The sequence below is a fragment of the Macrotis lagotis genome, chromosome 5 (genome assembly GCF_037893015.1).
Source record: "Macrotis lagotis isolate mMagLag1 chromosome 5, bilby.v1.9.chrom.fasta, whole genome shotgun sequence".
NCBI lineage: Eukaryota > Metazoa > Chordata > Mammalia > Peramelemorphia > Peramelidae > Macrotis > Macrotis lagotis.
The window spans coordinates 13,744,370-13,770,461 of NC_133662.1; the positions used below are offsets into that span (position 1 = coordinate 13,744,370).

Consider the following 26,092-nt stretch of genomic DNA (forward strand, 5'->3'; position numbering starts at 1 on the left):
ATTCTCTTTCCTCACTGTACTATGTCTCCAAAATTATTTTTATTTAGTTGGTGTGTGTGTGTATGTATGTGTGTGTGTGTGTGTGTGTGTGTGTGTATAAGAAGACTGTGTATGGGGAAAAAAGATTGTATGTGTGAGTGCATGTGTGTGACATATTGTATTTGTGGGGTAAAATTTGAGATTGAAAATGAATATTGGACATTATTCTACTAGTGCCTATGACTGGTTCAGGGCAGGCTAATTGTAGGATGAATGGAAAGAATATGAGCTTTGGAAGCAAAAGCAGAAGACCTTGGATGGAATATTGATGCTATTCTTTGTGATCTGTTTGTTCCTGAGTAAACAACTAGGCTTGAGTCTTAGTTTCTACCTCTTTGTGTCAACCTCCTGTAGCAAACATTTGGGAGCAAACTACTCTATGGGGACATGGAAGAGGGAGGGAGGACTCTGGTTCAGGGACTGTGAAGGACAATGGTCAAAAGTGATGCAATCTCTTCTGTCTACAATTCTGTCTCTCTCTGTTTATTCCCACTTTAATGTTTTTTTCGAGATTTTTTTTCAGGTTTGAATTCTCTGGGTGGGTGTGAAATCTAGATTCAAGTCTCCTCGAAAAAGTCAGTTTCCTGCCAACATAGATACTCCTAAGTCAGTTGGAGGGAAGGAGAATGGACATTTGCTGTTGTTTTTCAATACAGTACCAACTTTAGTTGTACTTTAGTACCAACTTTCAGTTTCTACTGGCAAACCCAGAACTCCAAGGTCAATATCTGCGTAGATCTGGATGGCGTAACTGTACTGTCCTTTTTCCATGGGGATGATACCCTTGAACTTATTGCCAGGAGGACAGGCACTGAACTGTTTTTCCAATAGTGAATAGAGTTAACATTGGGGCAGTTCCACTTACCCCTCCCAAATCCCCTGTGGACCCCCAAACTTGCTAGTTTCCTTAGTGTTCTCATGAAAGCCCTACTGAACAAAGATATTAGGTTAATTTTGATGGGTAGAGGTGCCAATCAGCAGGATCCGCTAGAAATGCTCATATTCACAAATTAATCTCAGGGGAAAGAAGTATATATTTGCTCATGGATGGGGCCCCATGGGGATTAGAGAAATTATAGGCTTTTAGAACTTTGTGCATCTTACGTACAAAAACTGAGGCTCGGAGAAGGGAAGTTGGTTCTATAGCAGAGCCCTAAGTAACTAGGGGTAGAGGACTCTTTACAGGAAAAGATTGTGGTTCCTTTCCTATAACAATCACCATTCCAACTCCTCTCTATCCTCCATATCTCCATCCCCAAGTTCATTGTGGTACTCCACACCAATGGAGGGTCAGTTGGATGCTCTAGGAGATAGCATGTCTCTTTTTTCCTGGTTTGACTTATATGATTTGATTTGGGTTCTCTTTTATGGCCAATTATACCCTTTTCCTCATGCCTATCATTTACCCCAGGAAAAAAAAATTCCTAGTTACAACTTTGCTGTGTAGTTGCTTTGTTCTCTCTATGGATAGGCATAGAAAATGAGAATTTAGTGATGAAGGCATATACTCTCTAAATGTGTCAGCCTTACCTGGTGTTGTCAAAAAAAACATTGAGCCAAAGAAATGATTTTTAGTCCTTTAGTTTAGGATGTGATTCTCATTCCCTGGCATTTTCTCTCCTTTCTCTTATTTAATAATAACTAATAGAAATAGGGAATGTTCTTGTGCTTTCACTGGTAGAAGAACTGCTTGGATAAAGAAATTCTTCTTTAGTTTATAGTCTCAGACTGGGATTTTTAACCCAGGGTCCATAAACTTATGTTAAAAATATTTTCATAACTATATTGCAATATAATTGACTTCCTTTATTATCCCATGTGTTTTATTTTATGTCTAAAAACATTATTATGAAAGGGGTTTCTAGGCTTCACCAAATTGCCAACAAGAGTTGATGAAACAAAAAAGATTTAAGAACCTCTGTTTTAGAAAGTTGCCTAGTATGGTAGTGTCAAACTCAAATAGAACTGGAGTCACTAAACTGTACATAAAGATCTTTGCAGGCAGCACACTAATTTTTCATTATTATTGTTGTTCAGGCTTGTTGGACTCTTCATGACCTTCTACATGATTTTCTTGGCACTGATACTGGTTTTGGTTTACCATTTCCTTTTCCAGTTCATTTTACACATGAGGAAACTGAGGCAAATAGAGTGAAGTGACTTGCTCAGGGTCACACTGAGGTCAGATTTGAACTCAGGAAGATGAATCTTCCTGACTCCAGACCTGGTGCTTTATCCACTGTATCACCTAGTTGCCCCAGTAAATTGATTTAGAAAACCACATATGAACATCTGTTGGTTTAGAAAATCAGATATGAACATTATGTTCTTTTATATTTCTCCTTATTTTATTAAATATTTCCCATTTATGTTTTAATCTGGTTCTGGCAGTATGCTCTGCACTGGGGTTTCTTCAAAGTAGCCTTAGGGTTTCATGTTTAGCACTTCTGGCTTGGAGATATCAAGTCCAGCATTACATAGCCAGAATATATTGGAGGTAAGACCTGAACCCAGATCTTTGGGCTCTCTTTATGATAGGATAAGCATCCTTCTGAAGCAGCAGCAGCAACAACAACATGAATCCATTTATGCTGCACTTGGTGTTTCTGGACCAAAGCTCTCTATGTCCAGTCCAGTCCAGCCAACACCCCCCCCCCCATTCAATTCAATTCAAGATTTATTAAGCACATCTTTTCTTTTAGGTTTGTTTTTTTTTTTTTGTAAGGCAAACAGGGTTAAGTGGCTTGCCCAAGGTCACACAGCTAGGTAATTATTAAGTGTCTGAAACCAGATTTGAACCCAGGTACTCCTGACTCCAGGGCTGGTGCTTTATCCACTACGCCACCTAGCCGCACCTATTATTAAGGCATTCCATTGGCATTTGGGATTCAAAGACAGAAGTTGGACTCCCTTCCCTAGAGGAGTTTATGTCTCTCTTACACAAGCACATTTATTTCTTTGTTGGGTAAATTCCACATAGAGGGGCTTTTTGTTTTTTTCTCCTGACCCTTTCTTTCTGCCTCTGATTTTTACTCTCTGGAGTGTGTTACACAGAGCTATGATGTAAGGGTGGGGGTTGGGGTGGTGTGTGAAGGAAAGGATGTTTTTCTGAAGTGACCAACACAAGAGACTGGGTTGGCAGGAAGCCAGGGAGGAAGGGGAGGGGGTCACAGGTCTCAGCTCATTGAGGATCTCTACTATGAGTCATCTAGTAGGTAGCTGGTGATGGTGAGGAAGCTGCTATAAAAGTGTGTGGATGAGGGAGGGGGAAGATCAGAAGACCTGGGTCTGAATTCCATCAGCTTTGTTTCTTAACTTCACATGTGAGACTTAAGTCAGTCCCTCTCTCTAGGTCTCAGTTTCCCCCCTATGTAAAATGAGGGATTAGATGATCTAAATCCTAGGGGTCTTGCTCCATTCCTTATCAACTACAAGTGGGATTCCCATCACTTTTGGCTTTTGATCTGTCCGGCTTGGTGTCTTCAGTGGCTCCCCATTTCCTGAGTTGATACCTTTGGCTGCATGGGCACAGGACTGATGAGCTCTCCAGCAAAGAGATGGTCAAATTGATGATTAGAGCCAGCCAAGCCATCCCAAAGAGGATCCACATGGATACAACATTCTTGTACCATATTGGGTACCTCCGCTCTGGATCCATCCCTGGGAAAAAATGAAGAAACTCAAGAGACTGTTTCAGTCTTGGAAACCTACTAGCTATGTGATCCTGGTCAAGTCACATAACCTCTCTCAGTCTCTGTTTCCTCATCTGTAAAATGTGAATAATAATAATATTAATAGTATCTACCTTCTAGGATTGTTCTGAGGATCGAATGATATAACATTTGCAAAAAATGCTATATAAATTCTGGTTTGTATTATTTCCCTTTCCCCCCATTCTCCTTTCCTCTTGGAATCCTTATTTTTGAGGATCTTATGACTTGCTTATGGTATGTTTTCTTTTCTTCTTAAAAATATATTTTTTATTCATTTCATTAAATATTTCCTAAAACATGTTATCATTCATTTAAAAAAAATTTGAGTTTCAAATTCTCTCCCTCCTGCCCCTCCCTTACCCCTTGAGAAGACTAACAATATGATATTGATTATATGTATGAAGTCATGCAAAACATATTTTATGGTGTGCTTTCAATAGATTCCTTTGTATTTGTTTGTTGCTTTGTTAAATTCAGCATAGGAGTTCCTGGGAAGGCAAAGATCTTTCTCTATTATAACATAATACAGTAAATATTCCTTAAGCACCCACTATGTGAAAGCACAGTATTAAGCAAATAGGAATTAAAAGAAAGACAAGCTAGTTTTTTTTTTTTATCAGTTTCCAAGGCTAACTAGTCCTAATACTCTTCCTCAATCTTCCTTTCCAACTCTTTTAAGTCACCCCCCCCCTTTTCCCTAAGAGATCCAAAGATGTTTTGAGTCTGGGGCTAACTCTTCCTTTCTCCTGTCTAATCTGAGGATTGTGATCTCTAGGACTTATATTTCTGGGTGCCCAGAAATACCTGCCTGAAGGAAGTCAAAGGGAAGAAACCTACCTCCTGTCTCCGACCTTCTCTTCCTCTCCTTGGCCCTGGTACCCGCTCCTGGTGTAGCCCTGTTGCCTCAGTGGTGGGGATTGGATTAGGGCTAATTACATTACTGAAGCTCAGGGCTATGATTTAGTTGGGAGCCAAAATGAGATCAGTGGTGAGCAAGATTTCTCTGTAGCTAGCAGCAGGCAAGGGGGGAGCTGGGGGGGGAAGGAGGTATTTTTCTGTCTTCTTATTTCATTTTTCAGCCACAAACGTAAATGTCAGGGGACCGGGCAGCTGGCAAAGGGCTTAAGTGGATAGAAAAATGCAATTGAAGGAAGAAAGGCAGGGCCGGAGTGGAGTTGATGGCTGGCAAGGGGTACTGACTCCTACCACAGTTCATGGGATAAAGAGTCTCTGAAAATTGGAGTGAGGACGACTTCCATTCGTGACCCTGCTGCTGCCCTGTGGTTTAAGAGCCATCATTTTTGGCACATGGGCCTCTATTTCTCCATTTGGGGTAAAGGGTTCTGACCCCAAGTTAACTCCATTTTCCATCAGCAGCTCCTATTGGTTTAGACCCCACAGAACATCATGCCTCCTTAGGATAAGCTGATCCTCAACTTATTTTATCACCATGCATAGTGACTCAATTTTTGAGACTCAACACCAAAGGTTCCTTTCCCCTCACTGGTTTTAAAGCAGTTTTCTAATCCTGTGTGACTCTCCATGACCCATTTTGGGGGTTTCTTGGCAGAAATACTGGAATTTTTTGCCATTTTGTTTCTTCAACCTATTTTACAGATGAGGAAACTGAGGCCAACAGGGTGAAGTGATTTTCCCAGGGTCACATGGATAGTAAGTATCAGTCCATAAACATGGACCTTCCTAGGGGTCTAGTACCATACCCGCTAAGGACCGACCTGTAGGATGGAGCAATAAACTCCCAAAGCCTTCCTTTAAAGAGAGCTCTGAACTTTCTGAACTTTACAAGAGCTCAGCTTGGTTTTAATCCTCCCCCTACTCCACATTATAACCTGAAAACTGATATACCCTGTTGGGTTTGCACCCCTCTTCCCCAACTTTTTCAGTTTTCTTTGTGATTTCTGAATCTTCTTCCCCTATTAGATTGTCAGCTCCTTGAGGGCAGGAATTGTCTTTCTTTTTCTTATTTTGCATTCCCTCTAGTACACAGCAGGAGTTTAATGAGTGTTTATTGAACTGAATTGAAATCCAGCCCCTGCAGTATTACCAAATTAAAACAAAGAAGAATTAAAGTCCTGTTTCTACCCTCACTCTAATCCACTCACCACAAATTTGCCAAAATTATTTTATTAAAACACAGGTCTGACTATTTCATACCACCCCACTTACTAACTTCCAATAGCTCCCAATTACTTCCAGAATCAAGTAAAAAACTCCTGTTTATCATAACCTGGGCCCTTCCTATCTTTTCTCTATACACTCATCAATCCAGCTTCAACAACCTACTTGTTTCTTAAACCCAATACTCAATAGCCTCATTCTATTTCTATCCCTATTTCTGGTAAACTCTTCTTTTTCACCTCTGCCTCTTAGCTGGTGAATTAAGGAGTAGAGTACTCTGATGACAAGAAGACATGAGTTTGAATCCTTCCTCACACACTAACTAGAGCTGGGTGACTCCTGGGAAAGTCACTTAGTCTCAGTTTTTTCTTCTGTAAAATAGAGATGATAGAGCCTTTTTTACAGGGCTATTGTGAGGAGCCAACAAGAATTATCTAAATTGTACCTCATAATAGCCCCTAACAATTGCTTTTATAATTATGTAAAGCATAAAATGTGGGCAGTTATAGGGCACAGTGGGCTTAGAGTCAGAAAGATAGGTCTTCCTGAGTTCAAATCCAATCTCAGTCACTTCCTAGATGTGTGACTCTGGGCAAGTCACTTCACCCCGTTTGCCTCAGTTTCCTTATCTATAAAATGAATGTGAAAGAAAATGGTAAACCACTCCAGTATTTTTTTGCCAAGAAAACCCCAAGAAAACTCAAGAAGAGTTGGATATGATTGAACAATAATAGCACACTTACCTGTTTGTCTTCCTTCACAACCCAGATTATATAGGAGGTCTTTCTGTTCCCTTCCATTCCATTCCCCCAGTGTTTTCCTTCTAAGATTGTTGATGTTCAGTTGTGTCTGCTTTTGACCCCATGGACCATATCATGCCAGGCCCTTCTATTCTCCATTATCTCTCAAAGTCTAATCAAGCTCATGTTCATTGTTTCCAAGACTCTCATGTTCTACCATCCCCTTTTCCTTTTCCTTTTTATCTTTCCCAACATCTCGGTCTTTTCCAGTGAGTTCTGTCTTCTCATTATGTGACTCAAGTGTTTAAGCCTCAGCTTCAGGAGCTGACTTTCCAATGAATAGTCTGAATTAATTTCTTTAAGTATTAACTGATTTGACCTCCTTAGTGTCTGAGGAACAACTCAAAAGTCTTCTCCAGCACTGGAATTTGAAGTGTTAGTTCTCTGGTGCTTACCTTTCTTTATAGTCCAGTTCTCATAACCACATATTGCTACTGGAAAAACCATAACTTTGACTATAAGGACCTTTCTTGGCAAGGTGCTATCTCTGGTTTTTAGTTGGTAGTCCCAATTTGCCATAATTTTCCTTCTAAGGAGTATCTTTTAATTTAATGTTTTCATTCTCTACCTGCTGTGATCTTTGAGTCTAAGAATATAAAATTTGATATTGCTTCCATTTCTTCTCCCTATATTTGCCCAGAAGTGATGGAATAAGTTGCCAAGATTTTAAGATGTTACAATTCAAGTCAGCTTTTATACTCTCCTCTTTCACCCCCACCAAGTGGCTTCTGAATTCCTCTTTCCTTTCTGCCATTAGAGTGGTAACTTCTGCATATCTGAGATGATCTTCCATCTACTCCAGGAATGCTGTGAGGCTTAAATGAGATAATGGATGGAAAGCACTTTGCAAACCTTAAAGGGCTACCTATTGTTATTTTGCTGTCATCATAGTCTTGTCATGATCATGATCATGATCATGATCATAATCATCATCAACATCATCCAGTCACTGGCTTGATTCCCTGAGTCTTCTGTTAAACTGCTGAGCTCAAGTAATGCTTATATAGAGCAGACTAGGGGTGTGCTGATAAATATTTATAAACCATGTATACCTACACTTTTAATCTACGTTATGAGCACTTTTTAAAAGTATAAACTATCAACAAAATAATAAATCAAGTCCTGATTTGTAGTCATTGTCAATTTCTGAAGTATAAATACACTGAAAAATTTAAAATGTGAGTGGGACTTTGTATATATCTTGTATGTGACTGATTATGCATCTCCCCTATTAGACTGTGTTCTCCTTAAGAGCAAGGGGTGTCTTTTGCTTTTCTTTTCATCTGTAGCCCTTAGCACAGGGTTGTTTGTTGAGTCTAGTCATACCAAACTCTTCATGATCTCATTTGAATTTGGATTTTTTTAGGGGGGGGCAAGATTTTTCTTGGCAAAGACACTAGAGTGACTTGCAATTTCCTTCTCCAGCTCATTTTACAGATGAAGAAACTGAGGCAACCAGGGTGAAGTGATTTTTCCCAGGGTCACACAGTTAATAAATGTCTGAGGTTAGATTTAAAATCAGGAAGATGATTCTTCCTGATTCCAGACCCAACACTCTATCCACTGCAGCACCACTTAGCTACACATGGTTGACTATATAGTAAGAACTTAATAAATGCTTGTTGCCTGACTAACTGCATATATATTTTAAAATCAGGTAATTAAAAAAAAAGTAGAAGGGCCCTTAGAGATAATCTGGTTTGACCAGGGAACACTTTAGAGTTTCAGTTATATTTACAGAACTCATAAATGCTGTTGGTTGTGTGAATGTGGAAGAAACTTGAGAACATAGTTCATCATGGAAATGAGGGAGATGGAGGGGGAAAGAACCTGGGGGGATTATTGTAGCACTATACAGTAGTACGGAAGAATGAGTCAATTTTTCTACTGCAAAATTGCCACAATATTTTTTTAATATATACTTAAAATTTTGGAGGGAAAAGGTTAGCAGAATATGTTTTCCTCCTGGAAAATTTCCACAATATTGTTTTAATATACTTAAAATTTTAGAGAGAAAATACTAATATATCAATTTTCCACTGGAAAATTGCCATTTATTTTAAAAATGCATAGTTAAAATTTTAGAAGGAAAAGATTAGCAATTATCAATTTTCCTACCATAAAACTACCATTATATTTATGTGCATATATATGAATATTAATATATACATGAAATTTTAGAGAGAAAAGACAAGCAATATATTTTCACAGATTTCCTCCACCCCTCATCCAGGATGTTGAACAGTAGGGTTCTATGGGACTCATTTTAGAAAATGCCAGTCTACCCCTTTGATTTTATGGATTAAAAAAAAAAGAGTCCAAGAGAATTGGAGTTATTTGTAAGCTAGTCAGTGTCAGAGGTCAAACTTGTTCTGTTCATGAAGAGCTATGAATTTTAAACATGGAATAAAACTCTTTTTACAAGCTCAGGTATGACTGGAATGATGAATGTGTGATTGACTGGGCTCTCCTGCCCCACCTTTCTAGGATTGGGCATTCCTATTTAGGGTGTGGGGATGGAGGAGTAGGCCTAGATATCCTGGAGGCTTCTGTCTCTGCTGACCCAAGAAACACTAACTTGAGCCCTCAATTTTCTTTGGTGAGAATATTATTGTAAATCACTCAGACTTTACTTTAAGCTGTTTCTCCAGAGGGGAGGTTGGAACTGTATTAAATTGTCCACAATCTCTAAGGTCTTTGACCAATGAACTGGAGGATGGTGACCAAGTTATCCTCATTTCTTCCTGAGGGCTGAACTAAAGGGAAAGGGGTTAAACCTACAATGGGAAGGATTTAGGAAGAATTAGGATCAGCCTTTTGGGTACCCTTGGGCAAGATTGGAAAACAGAGCCCTCTTGTGCTTGAATGTGTGTGACTAGGCAGTGGAAGGTTTTGAGGCTCCTCTAAAAGATAAATGTACCAGAAAGAGTGAAATTTGAGGACTCTTTAAAAATCTAAGGTATTAATATGTAGAAGGGTAAAGGGGTTAAAAAGTGTCCTTCTTGGGGTTTCTTTCTGGGTCTCATGCTAGGTAGCTGCCTGATTTGTCTATCTCTAATTCCAGTTCTGGATTTAGGTCCATAGGAGTGGTCAACAGGATTAGATGCTACAGAGAGGTCAAGAAGAATGAGACATAAGAAAAGGAGGTCATCATTGACCTGAGTAGTAGAAACCTAACTGTCCTAGGGTTAAGTGGAAGAAAAGGAGAAGGAAATCAGGAAAGGGAAAGAAGAATAAAGCTATAAGAAGCATATAAAAGAAATAAAAGTATAAAAAGGAATTAGAAAGAGCCCTCAACTAGTAGCACCTAGTACCTGTCCTATCTCATTCCATCTCATCCATGGAGTATATGGTAAAGGAAGGAAGGAAACAATATTCTCATCTTTTCCCTTATTTTCTTTAATTCACCCCTTTTTCCATCTTTCCTGGGACTGGAAAAGAACAGAGAGGCAGAAGAATCTAGTAAGGTATGATCTAGGGATCAATTTGGGATATTTCCTGCAGCCATCCCTTGTAATTCCCACCTCTTCTTGTGCCCCATGCTATTGGAATCTAAGACCCTAAAGGGTAGGCACCTACTATTTTCTAGGTATTGCTAAATGCCCAAGGATCTAAAGTTGTTAGAATTTGGAGCTAGAAAGGATCATAGCGGTCATATAATCCAACTCCCTGATTTTATAAAGGAGAAATCCAAAGCTCCCAAAGCCTTAGCTAGGAAACAGAGTGATTGACTGTAGTGTGAGATTCTCAGATAAGACCTATTAGAGATAGGGTATCGTCTACCTCTGGGAAAGGAAGGAGGTAGAGTCAGTCTAGTCTGAAGGCAGAGGGACGACTATGATGACCCTTGGAAGTCTTCTTGCCCCTCCCTTCCAGCATCTCACCTATCACATAGTCACCAAAACCCACAGTGCTGAGGGTGATGAAGGAATAGTAGAATCCTTCCTCGTAGCTCCAGCCTTCCATATGGGTGAAGAGAATTGGAGGCAACAGGAAAAAAAGAAGGAGACCTGAGAGGAAAGCACAGGAACCCACAAACCACCGGGCTCTGGCCTGGTCCTGGAAGAGAATACAGAGAAGAAACCATGGGGCATATCTGGAGAGAGAGAGAGAAAGTGAATCTAACAGGGCAAGGGATGGATCTCATGAACCTAGAAACATTTGTGGAAGGAAGCAGGATGAGCTTGGGGACATGAAGCAGTGACTTGGGACCAAAGTAGCTCATCCATCATTTATATACCCTAGACCTCCTTGGCGCTAGCTAGTATTTCCCTTGCTCCCATGACACACCCACCTCTGACTTTTTCTCTGTCAGCCAATAATGGTCCTTCTACATTCCCCCCAAGTGATCCCTCAAATCAGCAGGTCATCTAAACCTATCAGGGACTCCCCCATTTTCTTTTCCCATCCTTAATTCTCACCATTTATCCTTAAGAGTGACTCTTCAGTAATATTTCTCTGCCTCCCAAGGGATTCCCCATCCTTATTTCTTCCAGACTCCTGCCATTACCTTCAAGACCTCTCTTTCCCTTTCACTCTTTCTTACCTGGACCCCACCCAGCCACTGGGCCCAATGCTGAACCCAGGAGAGCATGAGGCGACCCAGCCTGTTGAGCAGCACTAGATTGAGAGGGATTCCCAGGAGGGCGAAGAAGATGCAGAAGAGACGGGCACCCATGGTTTGGGGGCTTAGGTTCCCATAGCCTGGTACACAAGAAGAGGTGGGTGTTACAGGGGACAGCTGCAGGTGAAGTTCCAAATGGACCCTCCTGATCATACCTTATTAGACTCTTCTGCCTCTCTGTTCTCAGGGTTTCCAGTCCCAGGAAAGATGGAAAAAAGGGTGAATGAGAGAACACCATCTCCTTCCTTCTTTCACCATATACTCCATTGGAGAGGATGAAGATGGAATGGGATAGGACAGCTACTAGCTGATGACTCTATCCATTTCATTTTTTATACCCTCTATTACTTTTCTATACCCTTTTATACCTTTATTCTTCTCCCTTCTCTGTTTTGATCCTCTTCTCCTTTTCTTCCACTTAACCCTAGGGCAGTTAGACTTTTACTCCCACCATTTCACTATAGTTGTTTTCTAGTCTAAGGTCAATGGTGGCCTCCTTTTCTTGCTGTCTCATTCTTCTTGACCTCTCTGAGGCATCTAATCCTGTGGACCACTTGAGCACAATCTCCTCCTTTGGCTTTTGTGATTTTTAAAAATTCTAACTGTTTAATTTATGGAATAAAATAAGTATAATATACATAGGATATAATATAGGACAACAAAAAGATGATTATACATGAAACTACAAATCTATTATGTATAAATCGCTATTCCTTTTAAATATATAATGAAGTTATCATGTAAATTTCTTTTTTCCTCTTTTTCCTTCTCACCTCCACCTTACTATTAGAGACAAATATTTCTATTTGTGAATTTTCCTCCATCTTATTTTTATATACTATTATCCTTCTACCCTATCCCTGTTAACTTATCTTCTATCCTTACCTTCCTATTCCTTATTCTACCTATCTTATTATACTGGCTTGATTTCCCTCCTATTTCTCTGAGCTATCTTTATCCCCTTTTTCTCTTCCTATTCTCATCTGGGAGCCATCTTTTATCTCTCTTTACATTTTCTTCAGTCAAACATCATCAAGTCTAGCTTGATGCCCATATATGTCTCTTCAGTTCTTTTTTTCAGCTATTTATAGTACATTTCCAATTAGGAATCTTATTATCACTTTAGGTTTCCCATCCATCCATTCATCATCCATCCATCCATCCATCCATCCATCCATCCATCCATCCATCCATCCATTCATCCACTCATCTACTAAATAAGGTTAAATCTAAAATCAAACAAGCAAGCTTCCTGTCTTTGTCAATTCTAGATACCTAGCTAAAATAAATTTATTCTATTATCTCTAAGAGGTTTCTCATTCATTCCTCTTTATTCCAATCATCACTACCCTAGCCCAGGCTGCTACCCCCTCACACATGAACTGATATAATTTTAATAATAATATTAGTGATGATATTTATGGCTGAATCATGCTAACTTGTTGTTGGAGAAGGAAGGGTTTTCTGATGGCAATTACAGATTATATTACTGCCACCAGAAATTAGAGGAAGCATTAACTTTTAGGGACCCAGACTTAGTGATCAGTATAGATTATATAAAAGAAATGACAAAAAAAATTGTGTAATTCATCACTATAGGCTATAAAAAATTTTCACCCACTGAATAACTAGCAAAACATGACTGGAATTATGTATACATCAGAATATTGATATCTTTCATGAATTCATATATGACAAATCCCCATACTACAATATAGATTTCAAAATATTCTTGAGGACTCAACCAATAAAATGTATTTGAACTGGACTATATCAAGGACAATAGGGCAATAGCCCACAGTTGCCTGGATAACACATTAATCCATAAAACAATGAAAAGCAACATCTAAAATGGCTATTATCATACCAAACACTCATAATACCCAAATTTCATGAAATGAAAAGCTTTCAAAACATAGAGACCAAGCACCCAATACAAAAATCATGTGGTAACAGGTAACAACCCCTTTGTCTTATCTGTCACAGGAGGTATTCTGAAAATAATTTTTTTGAGTCCAAAGAGAAAGAGCTTGCATTTCAACACTTTTTATTCTATTACAAAAAAGCTTTCATTTTTATCTACTTGTGCATTAAATGGTCCATAGAACCTTAAATATTAAGAAATAATAGCAACTTGCCCAGGTGTATTTTTCTCTGAAGTTCCTCAAAAAATGGTAAGAACAGGATGATAATAAAAATAATAGCAACAACCCATCTCCTGAAAGAGAAAGGAAAGGGTGCAAAATAGGATTTATGTTTTACCTAATCAATTGGGGGATTTGTTTCATTGGCTTTTATGTATTCTGTGAACCCTAAAAACTAAAAACCTTAAGATATAGGGTTAAAATAAAATGACAGAAAATGTAGGTTAGGTAATTTAAGTTTTGTTTTCTAAGATCTTACCTCTAACAACTATAGGTGGAGGTCATTAAGGTAATGACTACACTTGAACTAGGAAAGAGGGGAAACATTTATGCAAAAAGAGGGAATAGTGAAAATAATTAATGTCCTTTGTAGTTTAACGATGAAGGTTGCACAACATCAAGCTGCCCAAATTTCTCCTCAAAGACTATCATCCTTAAACAATACTATCTGATCTTTTGTTGTCTCTTCCTGGCCGGACAAGTCTCTCAGCACACTGATCATTGTCTTCTGAGTTTGTAATTAACATAGAGAGAGATACCCAGGAGTCTTAATTTCTTACCTGGTTGACAGGGTATGAAGACTGCAGACCCTCTAAAGAAATCAATCTTTTCACCAGGAATATAGTTTTGGGAAACTTATTATACGTTGACAACACACACACACACATTTATACATATATATTCCTCTCTTTTTTGGTCTGAGTGAGTTTGTGTGTGTGTGTGTGTGTGTGTGTGTGTGTGTGTGTGTGTGTGTATACACATTCACACACAATTTTTTTTAACCACATATAACTTTTTACAAGGGTTTGCTTTGTTTTTCTTTCTTTCCCCTCAGTTGTGGTGGTGAGGGAAGGTACAGGTTGGAAGAGAAGAAATTTGATTTTTATTAATTTGAAAAAATAAATTTAATTAAAAGAAAGAAAAACAACAACACGTTTTCCTTTCTTTTTCCTTCCCAACAATTCTCAACCTTTGATATCTCAGTTACAAACATGGCTTCTTAATAAGACACAAAGTTCAATAGTCTGTGATGTCTTTAAACCTATGGCCTGTTTTTAGCACAGTTCTGAGAAAATAGCAGGCACTTAAAAACAAGTTGACTGACTGACATGGTTTGGATATGTATAAAGGGAACCCCAAACAAATAAACTTGTAAACTCTGTCTGCCACTACAAACATATTCTGAAATTGTCATCTTAATTGCCAGGGCCTTTGAGGTCCTGAGGGTGGAAAAGCTGTGCCAGGGAGGAACTTAAACTGAGGTCTTCCCAGCTCCAAGCACAGCTCTTTAATTAGGCTGGGCTACATATTAGATAACTAATAAATATTGTTGAATTTGACTTGAATTAGACTCTAACTTGGAAGGGATCTAATGGGGGGGGGGGTTTAGAGGGGTGGGGAGAGGGTTTGGTTTACCCAAATTCACACCCATAAAAGTAAACAATGAAACCACATTCCCACATAATTAGTGTGGTTACAAATTCATCACTTTGTGGTCAACCTTCTGTCAATAAGGCTGTTTGAAAGGAGTTGGTTTGACCCTTGGAGAAGAAACATGATCACTTTGATAGCATCAAGTCTGTGACTTCCCAACTTGGTACAGTAGGACCTGCCAAGGGTTGAATTCCTCTATTGTAGCCTGTGAGAAACCCTGCTCATTTTCATATCACAGGAAGAAGGGAAGAGAATAAGTGTTTATTAAGCACCTACTATGCGCAGGCATTGTACTAATATCTTTACAAATGTTAAGTCATTTTCAAATATTATCTCATTATCTCCCAGTTGCCCTGTGAGTACAGTTGAAGAAACTGAGGTAAGTGATTTGCCCAAAGTCACACATAGCAAGTATCTTAAGGTCAAATTTGAACTCAGGTTTTCTGAACTCCAGTCCTGGCACTCTATCCACTTGAGCATCTTGGCTCCCCAATGAGGAGACATTGGAGTAGAGCTTGAGTTAATATTTTAGAATATCTCTGATTTCATTCAGGTTATTCAATGCATCAGTGCAGAGTCCAGTACTTTCCTCATTTAGCATATATGTCTTTAGGACTAGCTGGGGTCAAAGAAATGCATTCCATTGTGGAGTCTTTCCAGCATCCTTGCTCTTAGCTAACTTGGGCAGTATCCCTTTCTAGCTTCCTAGGACCTGCCAAAGCATGCCCTCTACTGGTCATAGGATTAAGGATATGGAACTGGAAGGAATTATTACAAAAGGAAACTGAAGCCAGAGGGATCAAATGATTTGTCCCTAGGTACACAGTGAATTAAGTGACAGAGTTGAACACTTCAGACTTGTTCTCTTTGTCTGGCATCCTGATACTCCTCAAAAGAGAGTCTTTGAGAATGCTAGTATCTAATCTAAGCTGAAATGTGGCATCATAGGAAGTCTTGAGATCATTGATTTAGAATTGAAAGGAGCTTTAAAGGCCATCCAGTTGGATCCTTTCTTTTTACTGAAAAGGAAACTGAGGTTTGAAAATGTTAAGTGATTTGCCCAGTTACCCAAGAAGAAAGAAGGGGTGATTTTAGTAGAGGGAAAAATAATAATACTTTAAACTTTCAAAGCCATTTTATAGACATTATCTGCTTTGAATCTCACAACCACTCCATGAAGTAGATATTGCTAGTTTTATTATTTTCATTTTACAATGCAATACTAACAGCTGATATTTCTTTAGCAAAATGCCAGCTGTTAGGTCTGCAAAATGCTTTTTATACATTTTCTCATTTGATCCTCACAAGAATCCTATGAGGCTATTATTCCTATTTTATAGAGGAAGAAATGGAACCTCAAAAAACGTTTAGAGATATGCCTAGCTAAGTCCCCCCAGGCACATTCCAACTTATATCTTGGCTTCAAGGTCAATGCTCTAACCACTGTGCAATGCTACTTTTCATGATGACTAAATTGGAGTTCAGAGAATTCAATGCCTTGCAACTAGGGAATGGCAGAATCTGGAATCACACCCAGCTCTTTGCTCTCTCCCTTTTATCACAGTAGCCTCAATATTTTCCTAACCTACAATTTCTCAAACATCAACTCATTCTGCACACTGTTGTCAGGTTAACTTCCCTAGGATACCACTCTGATCCAGTCACTTCCTTGTTCAATTGACTCGTGATTCCCCTCTGAATTAGTCCATATCCTTCTCCAGGATTCAAGGACTTACATGACTTGGTCCCACCCTACCTCTCTGATTTTATTACCCATTATTGCAGGGACTTTTCTTGGGGTCCCTGGAGAGATTTTGGTAGGTCTGAGAACTTGAGTAGGGAAAATTTTTTTTTTATTTTCTAATTTTTAAATTTAAATTTTTAAAATTTAACTTCTTAGATTTAGTGTTTCATTCACTTAGGAATGTAGGCAGAAAACATTCAGAGAAAAAAATCTTTTCTCATTTGATACTCACAAAAACTCTGTGAGGCATTTTATAGATGAGGAAATGGAGGTGCAAAGGAGATTTAGGGTCCTATAGCCAGGAAGTTTCTCAGAGGATATTCCAATTCAAATCTTGGCTCTGAGTCCAGACTGCAAAACACTTTATGACACAAAAGAGTTTAAAAATTTGAGCCCTAAGATGGATCTAAAATGGATCCTGTGAATCCCACCTTCCCTGTCCTAGTGACCCAGTTCTTCATGTTTTCCAGTTTGTTGATAATTTTCTAGATTTGGTCTGATAAGGGTAGGAAAGGGTCCAGGGGGAATCTCACTTGCTTCTTTCAGGAACTGTACTTCTCCAATGAAGCAGAGATCTTACTAGCTTCTGAGGTGGCATCTTGATGAAGGTTGAACTTTTGATCCACTAAAGTCCTCAGATTTTTTAGGTGTGTTTTTTTTTGGTAAGGCATTGGGGTTAAGTGACTTGCCTAAGGTCACACAGCTAGGTAATTAATAAGTGTCTGAGGTTGGATTTGAACTCAGGTCCTCCTGACTCCAGGGCTGGTGCTCTATTCACTGCTCAGATTTTTTAGTTGTCATTCTGTAGTTTTCAGTCATGTCCAATTCTTCATGACCCTTTTGAGGGTTTTCTTGGAAGAGATACTAGAATTATGGCTTGTCATTTCCTTCTCTAGTGCATGTTGAAGATGAGGAAATTGAGGCAAACAAGGTTAAATGACTAGCCCAGGTTCATATAGCTAGTATCTGAGACCACATTTGAATTCAGACCTTCCTGACTCCAGACCAGAGATCCATTGTGCCACCTAACTACCCATAGATTATTTTTAGACCAGCTCTCTATTCCTCCCCATCTTGTGAAAAATCAGCAATAATCTAAGCCTTTATACTGATCCCTATTCAAGTTCATCTTAGTTTTTTCAGTGTTCTGGCTTATCTAGATCTTTTTGGATCCTTGACTGGGTCATCTAGACTGTTAACTAACCATCCTAACTTTGGAGCTTTAAAAAATTTTATAAGTATACCATCACTAGCCTTTTCTAATATTAAATGACAAAGAGCCAAGGACATATCACTGGGTACTTCAGAAAAGGTCTTCTTTGCAAATTGCTATTAAGTATTGGTGGATAGGTTGGTAAAGCCCTTCTTTGCTAATTCATGTAGGTTAGTTGATTATATAAATAAAAGGGCGGTGGGGGCTAAAATCTGTAGGTCCATGTTCAGGGATCATTTGGGTTCCTTCTGGTTGGACTTTACCACATTTGCTTCCAGATACCCACTTTCCCCTCCATTCAGCCTGGCTTCCCCTTCAAAGGCTGTATTGTATCATGCCATGACTCATATTGCTTGCCAGATTATTATCTTTCTTATATTTGTCTCACTTCTTCCATGAAGTCTTCCTTGATTAAACCTCCACTGAGACCTTTTTGTTGCTATCTCTTTAGTGTTTACAAATAAGTTTGTATCAAAGTTAAACATTTTATGAAGTATTGCCTTAAAGGTGTTCTGGAAGTAATTTGTGTATATTGGTTTTCTCCATTTAAATGATTATCCTTAAGGATTGCATCACCCATTGCAAATGAAATATTATACTGATTATATTGTACTAAGTTGTGTAACATTGCATTATAGTGTGTCATCTCCTCTCTCAACTCTCTTGATCTTTCTCATTCTTCAAGACAGGATCAGATATTCTCAGAACTAGCCTCTTTGGGTGATTGAGTGGGTAGTGTAGAAAACTGGGAAGGGAAAAAAGAATGTTCAGGATCCATAATACACTGAATGAAAAACCACATTTAACTCTGGGAGTGGGTTCATTTTGAGACAAAAAAGACCCACATCTTGGTTGTTTTTGTGCTCCTTCCCAACTATCCAATTCTTTTCCTATATGCTTTGGTCACAAGTATGGTTTCTTAACAAAACACAAAATTCAAGATCTGTTGGCCTGGACCTGAGTGAGGAAGATGGATAGATATTACCTGTTTGGACCTCTTTTTGGTATTGGGGAAAGAGTCAGACGAACTGAAAACTGAATCCACTCTACTATTTACTACCTGTATGATCTTGAGCAATTCAATGGACCCTTTGATTTAGTTTTGCACTTTGGTAAAATTAAGGGGCTGAATTGGAATAATTTTAGAAGTTATTATTTAGATAACATCTAAATCTTTGCTTTAAATCTATGACCCTCTGATCCTCTAACAGCAATGAAGTTAACCCATACTGTGTCAACAGCCTCTCCAACAATTTATCTCCCCTTTCTCATTGCTATGGACTGTCCATTCCCTGTCTATTGGCCAGCAAAGGACCTTGGTGCAGCCCGACCTAGTGAATCAGGTACCTCTTGCCTTGGACTGGTTTAGTCCTTCAACTAATTTACACGAGAGACAGTGACTTCATGGTCAAGACCATGAGTCAGGACATTTATATTACAGGCAATTTCTTGACAGAGATTGAGGGGGAGATGCCAAGAATGTGATGTATATGAGAATTTCTGCAAGGCAATTGTTAGTCTCTTGAAATATCCTTGTGTACATGAAAGGAAGAAATGATAGAACAGGAAGAGTTATGTGGGTTTCAGAATTCTTCACTGACCCAACCCAGTAAATGAGTGTTGATGGGTGGATCAAGTTGACCTGGAGGGAGGTCTCCAGAGGAATAACATATGGCTGTCTTCTGTGTACTCTTATCAATGACTGACTGAAGACATAGATTCCTTGCTAATTAAATCAGTGGATGACTAATAGAGATAACTGATACATTGATGATGGAATTAGGATACAAAAAGATTTCAACAGGATGAAATGAAGCTAAAAGCGGATGATGAAATTTAATAGGAATAACATAAAGTACTGTACTCAATTCAAATAATCAAATTCACAACTAAAGGATGCAGGAGATGTGGTTAGAAATTGAACAGCAATTAGGAGATCTTATGTTGGGTCAAAGTCATTTGTGGGGTACACAGCTAGTGAAGAGAAGACAGTTTAATCTCAAGTCTAGGAAATTTGGGGAGGAAGGACCTAGAGAAAAGGGGGGGCCCTTTGGGGTACCACATTGACAGCACCTTAGTAACAATAGCCCAGGGAAGGCAGAGATGTTCAAGGAAAGCTTTGCCCTTCCTTCTCATTTCCTCTTCCTGGCTTCTTTTAAGTTTTAGCTCAAATATCAACTTTTGCAAGAGCTCTTTCCCAGTCCCCTTATTGCTACCTATTTACATTGTATAAATTTTGGTGCTTGTATTTATCTCTCCCATTAAAATGAGAGCTTCTTGCCTTTCTCTTCTACTTCCTCCTTTCATCCAATAAGCACCACGTACCTACTGCTTACAGTAAACAACACTTATTGACTAATTGGGTTCTTTCCCCTTCCCCAGGAAAACTTGGAGTCTTTGGTTGCCTCTCTGGCTTGAAATCAGCTCTTGTGACAAAGATCTTTTTAATGAATTGCAAGCTCAAAATGATGTGGCAATCAAAACCTACCTATTTGATTTTAGGTGTCATTAATAGAAGTAGCACATCCAAGATAGGTGAATGAGCTATCCAACTGATCTCTGACCCAGAATATTCAGCGCTGAATGCTATTTAATAGAAAGGATATTGACAAGGTAGAATGTGTTCAGAGGAGGGTCACCAGGATTGAGAGTCTGATAAGGTTAAAGAAACTAAGGGTGTATGACTTATGGAGAAAGAACACTGTAGAGTGAGGGAGGGGCAGAAACAACTGTCTTAGTATTAGTTTTAGGATTAGTCTTGTCCTGCTTGGCCTCATGACTAGGAAAAGAGCTTGGAAAAGTTACAGGAAGATAGATTTTGGCTTAATGTAAGGAAGAGCTGCCTTAGAATGAGAACCAAGCCCAATCACAATAGCTTGCTTTAGGAAGTAGTGAGTTCCCCATCACTGGATGCATTTGAGCAGAAGTTGGATGATCATTTGTTAGGCAAAGAGAATTTTGGAGAGAATTTTGTCCTGGTTGTTTCTTGGACTAGGTGTCTTTTGGGGGATACCTCCAAGGGGCTTTAACCAGAAACATCACAGCTTAGCATAGTGCCTGGCTTAATTTTAATTGCTTGTTGATTGACTTATTCCATTATTCCTTTCCTCCCTTCCTTGCTCTATTTTAAGCATATTTACCCAAAATCAAGGTACTTAAGATGATGATTTCTGAATTTAATCTTCCAATCCCAAAATGAATGATTCTGAGAATTGATCATTTTAAATCTAAATTAAATAGGCCATTCTATGAGACTTTTCTTCCTTAATCCCAGGGAGTCAGTCATGGAACAAACATTTATTAAGTGTTTACTATGGGCTAAGCCCTGGAGATACCAAGAAAAGCAAAATCCTACTTTCTGGAAGCAGGGACAGTTAGGAAAATAGATGAGTGGTGAGATTAAGTTCAGTCAGATCAGATCAGAAAAGTGAGTAGAGGTATGACTGGACACTAGCACTGCCCTCTCTGCCCTTCTACCTAATCCTGAAAACCATCCTTTTCCCAATCCTGTCTCACAAACTGGAAACCAGACATAATCCCACCTAAAAGTGGTTTAAAAACAGAAATCTGACTAATGGTTTTACACTGCCACCCTGTGGCCAGTATGGTATTAGGCTGAATGAAGGGGATATCAGACACCATGAGTTGATAAAGGGAGTCAGGTACCATACAGGTGCAGGAGAGGGTGCTGAAACAAAGACCTGACTCTCCCAACCTACCCCAGTTCCTTTACAGAGAGGTTCTTCTTTAGCTCTCCACCAAAAACAGGGTTAGAATTAAAGGGGGGGGTGCATTTGGATTACACAATAGGGAGAATGATGATACCTGTCTCTACAGAGAGGGATGGTGAATAATAGACTTGCTGGAAGACCTGGGTTGGAATCTGTCACCCAACTCTACCTGTGTAATTGTGGGCAAGTCCTCTTCCCTGTTTGGACATCATCTTTTCTCCTTTGTAAACTGAGGGGGATAGGTAACTTCTAACCTTTTACCATATTCTAAGATTTTAGGGAAGGGATACAGCACATCTTACCTCATAGCTCTACAACCTTCCTCAAAATCCAGCCAATCTTTGAAATAAAACGACCCTGTCTGTACATTGCATTTGATACCAGAGGCAGAAAGGCATTTTTCCCAATGTAGACTTCTGGGGGGGGGGGTGAGATTTATCAAATCCATCTTTGAAACACCTTAGAAAGCCTAAGTCATGGGGTAGCATTATAGACTCTTACTTCCCTATTATCTGAGGAAATAATAATGACTATCATTTATAATAGCTTAAAGGATTTCAAAATTAAATAGTGCATAAAGCACTTTATAAATATTATCTCACAGCAACTCTGTGAGTTTAGATTTTATTCTTATCCAAATATTATAGTTGAGGAAACTCTTCTAAAGTACAATCTAGGCAACAATTAAATGATTTGTCCAGGGACACCGAGGAGGCAAGAGCTGAGTGCCAAGCATCCGCCATCTAGTGGCCTCTAAGAGGAAATCTCCTCCCCTTTGCCCATGCCCCAAGTCCCAGGTCCCTACCAATGGTTGTGATGGTGGAAACAGAGAAGAAGAAGGAGCCTGCTAGTTCCCATCGGCCCATGCTGGTAGTGTTGCTGGGGAAGATGACTCCTCTCTTGTATTCCTTGATAATATCCTGTAGGGACAGCAGCCATAGTGATCCCGAGGACTTAGTCATGGTGGACCTTCTCTGAGACCATACCCTAGGGCATGCAGCTTTGGAACTTCCACTCTAGATGAGAGAATGAATACACACACAAACCCATCTGGCCCTCCAACTATCCTTAGAACATGCTTCACCTCTCATTTAACAATCCATATTGGCTATCTTCTTCACATTTGTCCTACCTGTCTAACTGGGGGTACCCTTTTCTATGCTATTCTTACTCCATCTCCGTTTTGTCTGTCTTTGTTTCTGTCTGTCTTTGTCTCTATCTTTGTCTCTGTCTCTGTCTTTACATTTGACTGTCTTTCCCTTTTTTGCCTTCCTCTCCCTTCTCTCCTTACTCTTGGGAGCTGTAATCAAATCAATACTATCATATTATAACTGGGTCTCAAAACTTAATATGTCTAAAACTCATTATGTAGCATCTCAAAATTCTTATGTTAAAAACAGAACTTGTTAATTCATTATCTTTCCTTCCCTAAACCCTGATCTCTTCTGAACTTCCCTATTAAGGCAATGTCCTAGTCACTCAGGCTGGCAGCTTTAGTATCATCTTCCACTCTTTCCTCACACTCATCTCATATGTCCATATATGCCAGTTTCCATAATTTTTGACTTCACAGCATCTCTGCTTAAACACCTACTTTCTCTTAACTCCCACATGTTATGGCTTTCACTGTCTTTTGCCTGGACTATTGTAATAGCCTTCTAACTCATCTATCTCTCATCTCTCTCCACTCACTTATCCAAATGCTTTTATTCTAAAATGCAGATATGGTCATATTATCCCCTTCATCCTTCTCTCCTCAATGAGCTTCATCAACTCCTAATATCCCCAGAATATAAAATGTCTATTTGGCATTCCAAGTCTGAACCCTTGCTAAGATTTGTTCTCCATCCTCTCTAATCTAGCAACGCTGGTTTGCTCACAGTTCTCAACAATCCACCCATCAGCAGGGCTTTGCAGGAGCTTTCAGAAAAACATAAAAACACTTTTAAGTTTAATCTGCATTGCTAACATTTTCTCAACACTTTCTAAATTGAGAGGATCAGCAAAATAATAAATCAAACCCAGAGCTGTAGTGTCTCCCTGGTTCCAAGATGTAAATGCTCACATTCAAAATTTAATGATCCTAGGATATGGTAAGAGCTGGTTTCATTGAACCTCTGGCTGGTCCATAAGCCTAGAATGCTTTGCTGTTTCAGCTCCACTTCTGAGTTTCCTTGTTTTCCTTCAAGGCTCAGTTTAAATTCTACATTTTGCAGGAGACTTTTCCTGACTGCTCCCTCCTTTTCCCCATCACCCAACAGCTGCCAGTGCCTTCCACTTTCTTTCTAATATGTATATATCTTGCGTTATGTATATATTCTTTCTAATATGTATATATATACATATATATATATATATATATCTTGTGTTATCACCCCTATTAGCCTGGGATGTCCTTGAGGATAGAACTGTTTTTGCCTTTCGTTGTTTCCCCCGGACTTAGCAGTGCTTTATCAATACTCGTTGACTGACTTCTGGAAATCTCCTGTTAATTGATATCTTTATGGCTACACTCACCATCCTTTGACTTACTAGATGAAAATTCACTTTCCTGTCCACTTTCTTATGTATTGACTCCCCTATTAGACTATAAGTTCCTTGAAGGCAGAAACTGTCTCAATTTTCTATTTTTTTCCTCTGGCACATAGTCTTTAATAAATACTATTCATTCATTCAGGTACCTATATTTCCCCCATTAGAGCTGAAGGTTCCCTGATTGCAGGGCCTCTTCCCCATTTTTCTTTTCTCCCTTAGTACCCAGTACTGGAGCAATAGTGTTTGTGTTACTGAAGGAAGCAATTACTTTTTTTTCAGTCAAGTAACATTGAGCTCTTTCCTCTGTAGAGTGAGGCAGTGGGGAACTTCTAAAGTACATTCTAGAGTATATTTGGGGGGGGGAGGGGAGAGAAGTAGATGGTAAGAAGTGAGGTGGAGGAAGAGAGACGGTCAGGAAACTCCCCCTGGACTCTTGGACCCAAGAGAATCTTTTTGTTTTTTCCTTTGTGGGGAGAAAAATCAGCCCTTTGCTGAGGCAATGGACTCTTGCCTCCACCTGGTTTCTTGGAGCTTGTGTCCTCGTTTCCTGGGATGAGATGGAGTGGGATGAAATGGGATAAGATAGGATGGGATGAAGCAAAGACATGGATCTACATATCAGTCAGGACAAATGCTGTATTTTCTGAGATCGAATTTGAGAGGTTGTTTCATTCGAATTTCTAGTCTCCTGACCTTTGCTAGGGGTGGATCAGAGAGATGAAAGATTAGTTGCCAATAAAGGTGGGGTATCTTTGATGCTTTGGGGGTGGCAAAGTTCTCCTAAACTCATTATCTTGTGGAATTGATCCCCCCAAAGCTCCGAAAAGTAGGGTTCTCTCTTTCGCCTCCCAAGCTCTGTTTCCTTCCCCACTTCACCTTATCACCTCAAGCTAATGCTGGAAGAAGTTTTATAAATGAGGAAACAGACTCAAACTGACCCCATGTCCCCAGGTAAGTTAGCTATAGAAAACTGGGGCTAGAGTTGGAGTCCCGAGGACTCGGAGCTTATGCTACTCAAAGCCAGCACCCTGGTCCACTTTCCCCCATTACTCACACCGTGGTGACACCACGGAACCGAGCCTGGGGATAAGCACCTAGAGGACCCGGAGGCCGGGGATCTGAGCGAGATGCTGCATTTGGGGCAGGAACACAGGGCGGGCGGAAAGAGGAGGAGCTGGGGGTGGGAGGGGGTGGTGTGGCTACCCCCCCGGGGAACCACTCTGGCTCTTTCTCACGTCCTACTCGACGCCCCACAACCTTGGGGTAACTCGCCACTAGGAGAGCTTTACACTTCAAGCGAATATTCCCGGCTCTGTCCACCCCAGTCCACCTCCAGTCTGCCCCTAGGGGAGGAGCCCTGGTCCCCGGCCTCCTTCTGCTGCCCTTACTCTCTCACCGGAGGCCTTCTCCCCCCTCTAGCTCCCAGCCCCTCGCCCCTCCATCCCCGCCCCTCGCCCCAGTAACCCAGAGAAGTATCCCGGCCTGACCCGGATGAGCGCGTCCAGCGCCGGGCTGTCCAGACACGTGTAGTTTCTCAGAGGCGCCCACTGTTCTTGCAGGGACCCCTCCTTGGAGCCCCGCGAGGCGCCGCTCTCCAGCGCCTGGAAAACGCTCGTGCCCAGCGCCAGGTAAGCCAGGTAGCAGCACAAGAGCAGGGGTGTCCCTGGCACCGCGCAGCGCCGCCCCGAACTCTGCCCGCGATCCCTGACCCGCGCTTGGTGCCCGGCACCAGCCTTCTTCACGGCCTCGGGGGCAGCCTGGCCTTGCTGTCCTAACATGCTTGGGCAGGCTCCTCAGGGGCTCAGGCCGGGGACAAGGGGAAGGATCGTCTTCACCCTGAAAGGCCGGGGGAGAGGGATAGACCCAAGTCTAGGGACGATCAAGCTCTGGACCAGGGAAGGAAAGGGATACGGGCAGACTAGGCAGTCCCCTGCCTGGAAAGTGGCTGCGGTTTGTTTCTGTCAGGGTCCTGGGTT

General features: G+C 40.2%; 1 protein-coding gene and 1 long non-coding RNA gene across 3 annotated transcripts in view; one reads left to right on the forward strand and one right to left on the reverse strand.

Moving 5' to 3' along the window:
- Positions 1-26,092, forward strand: part of LOC141523576 (uncharacterized) — a 79,091-nt gene that overhangs the window by 14,510 nt on the left and 38,489 nt on the right. The window lies entirely within an intron of this gene.
- Positions 2,730-25,914, reverse strand: KCNK17 (potassium two pore domain channel subfamily K member 17). The gene is made up of 5 exons (XM_074236854.1): positions 25,604-25,914; positions 22,387-22,501; positions 11,238-11,395; positions 10,576-10,750; positions 2,730-3,699 (listed from the first exon to the last, which is right to left on the reverse strand). Exons 1-5 carry the CDS (start codon positions 25,892-25,894, stop codon positions 3,464-3,466), a joined length of 975 nt encoding a protein of 324 aa, XP_074092955.1. The 5' UTR covers positions 25,895-25,914; the 3' UTR covers positions 2,730-3,463.

What these genes read in the sequence shown, in the direction of transcription:
- KCNK17 (XM_074236854.1), bottom strand. Translation starts at nt 25,894, where the DNA reads ATGTTAGGACAGCAAGGCCAGGCTGCCCCCGAGGCCGTGAAGAAGGCT. An exon ending in TTCCACCATCACAACCATTG is followed by an intron (nt 11,396 to 22,386) that starts GTAGGGACCTGG and finishes CTTGTGTACCAG; the next exon opens with GCTATGGGAACCTAAGCCCC. An exon ending in TTTTGGTGACTATGTGATAG is followed by an intron (nt 3,700 to 10,575) that starts GTGAGATGCTGG and finishes ATTTTTTCCCAG; the next exon opens with GGATGGATCCAGAGCGGAGG.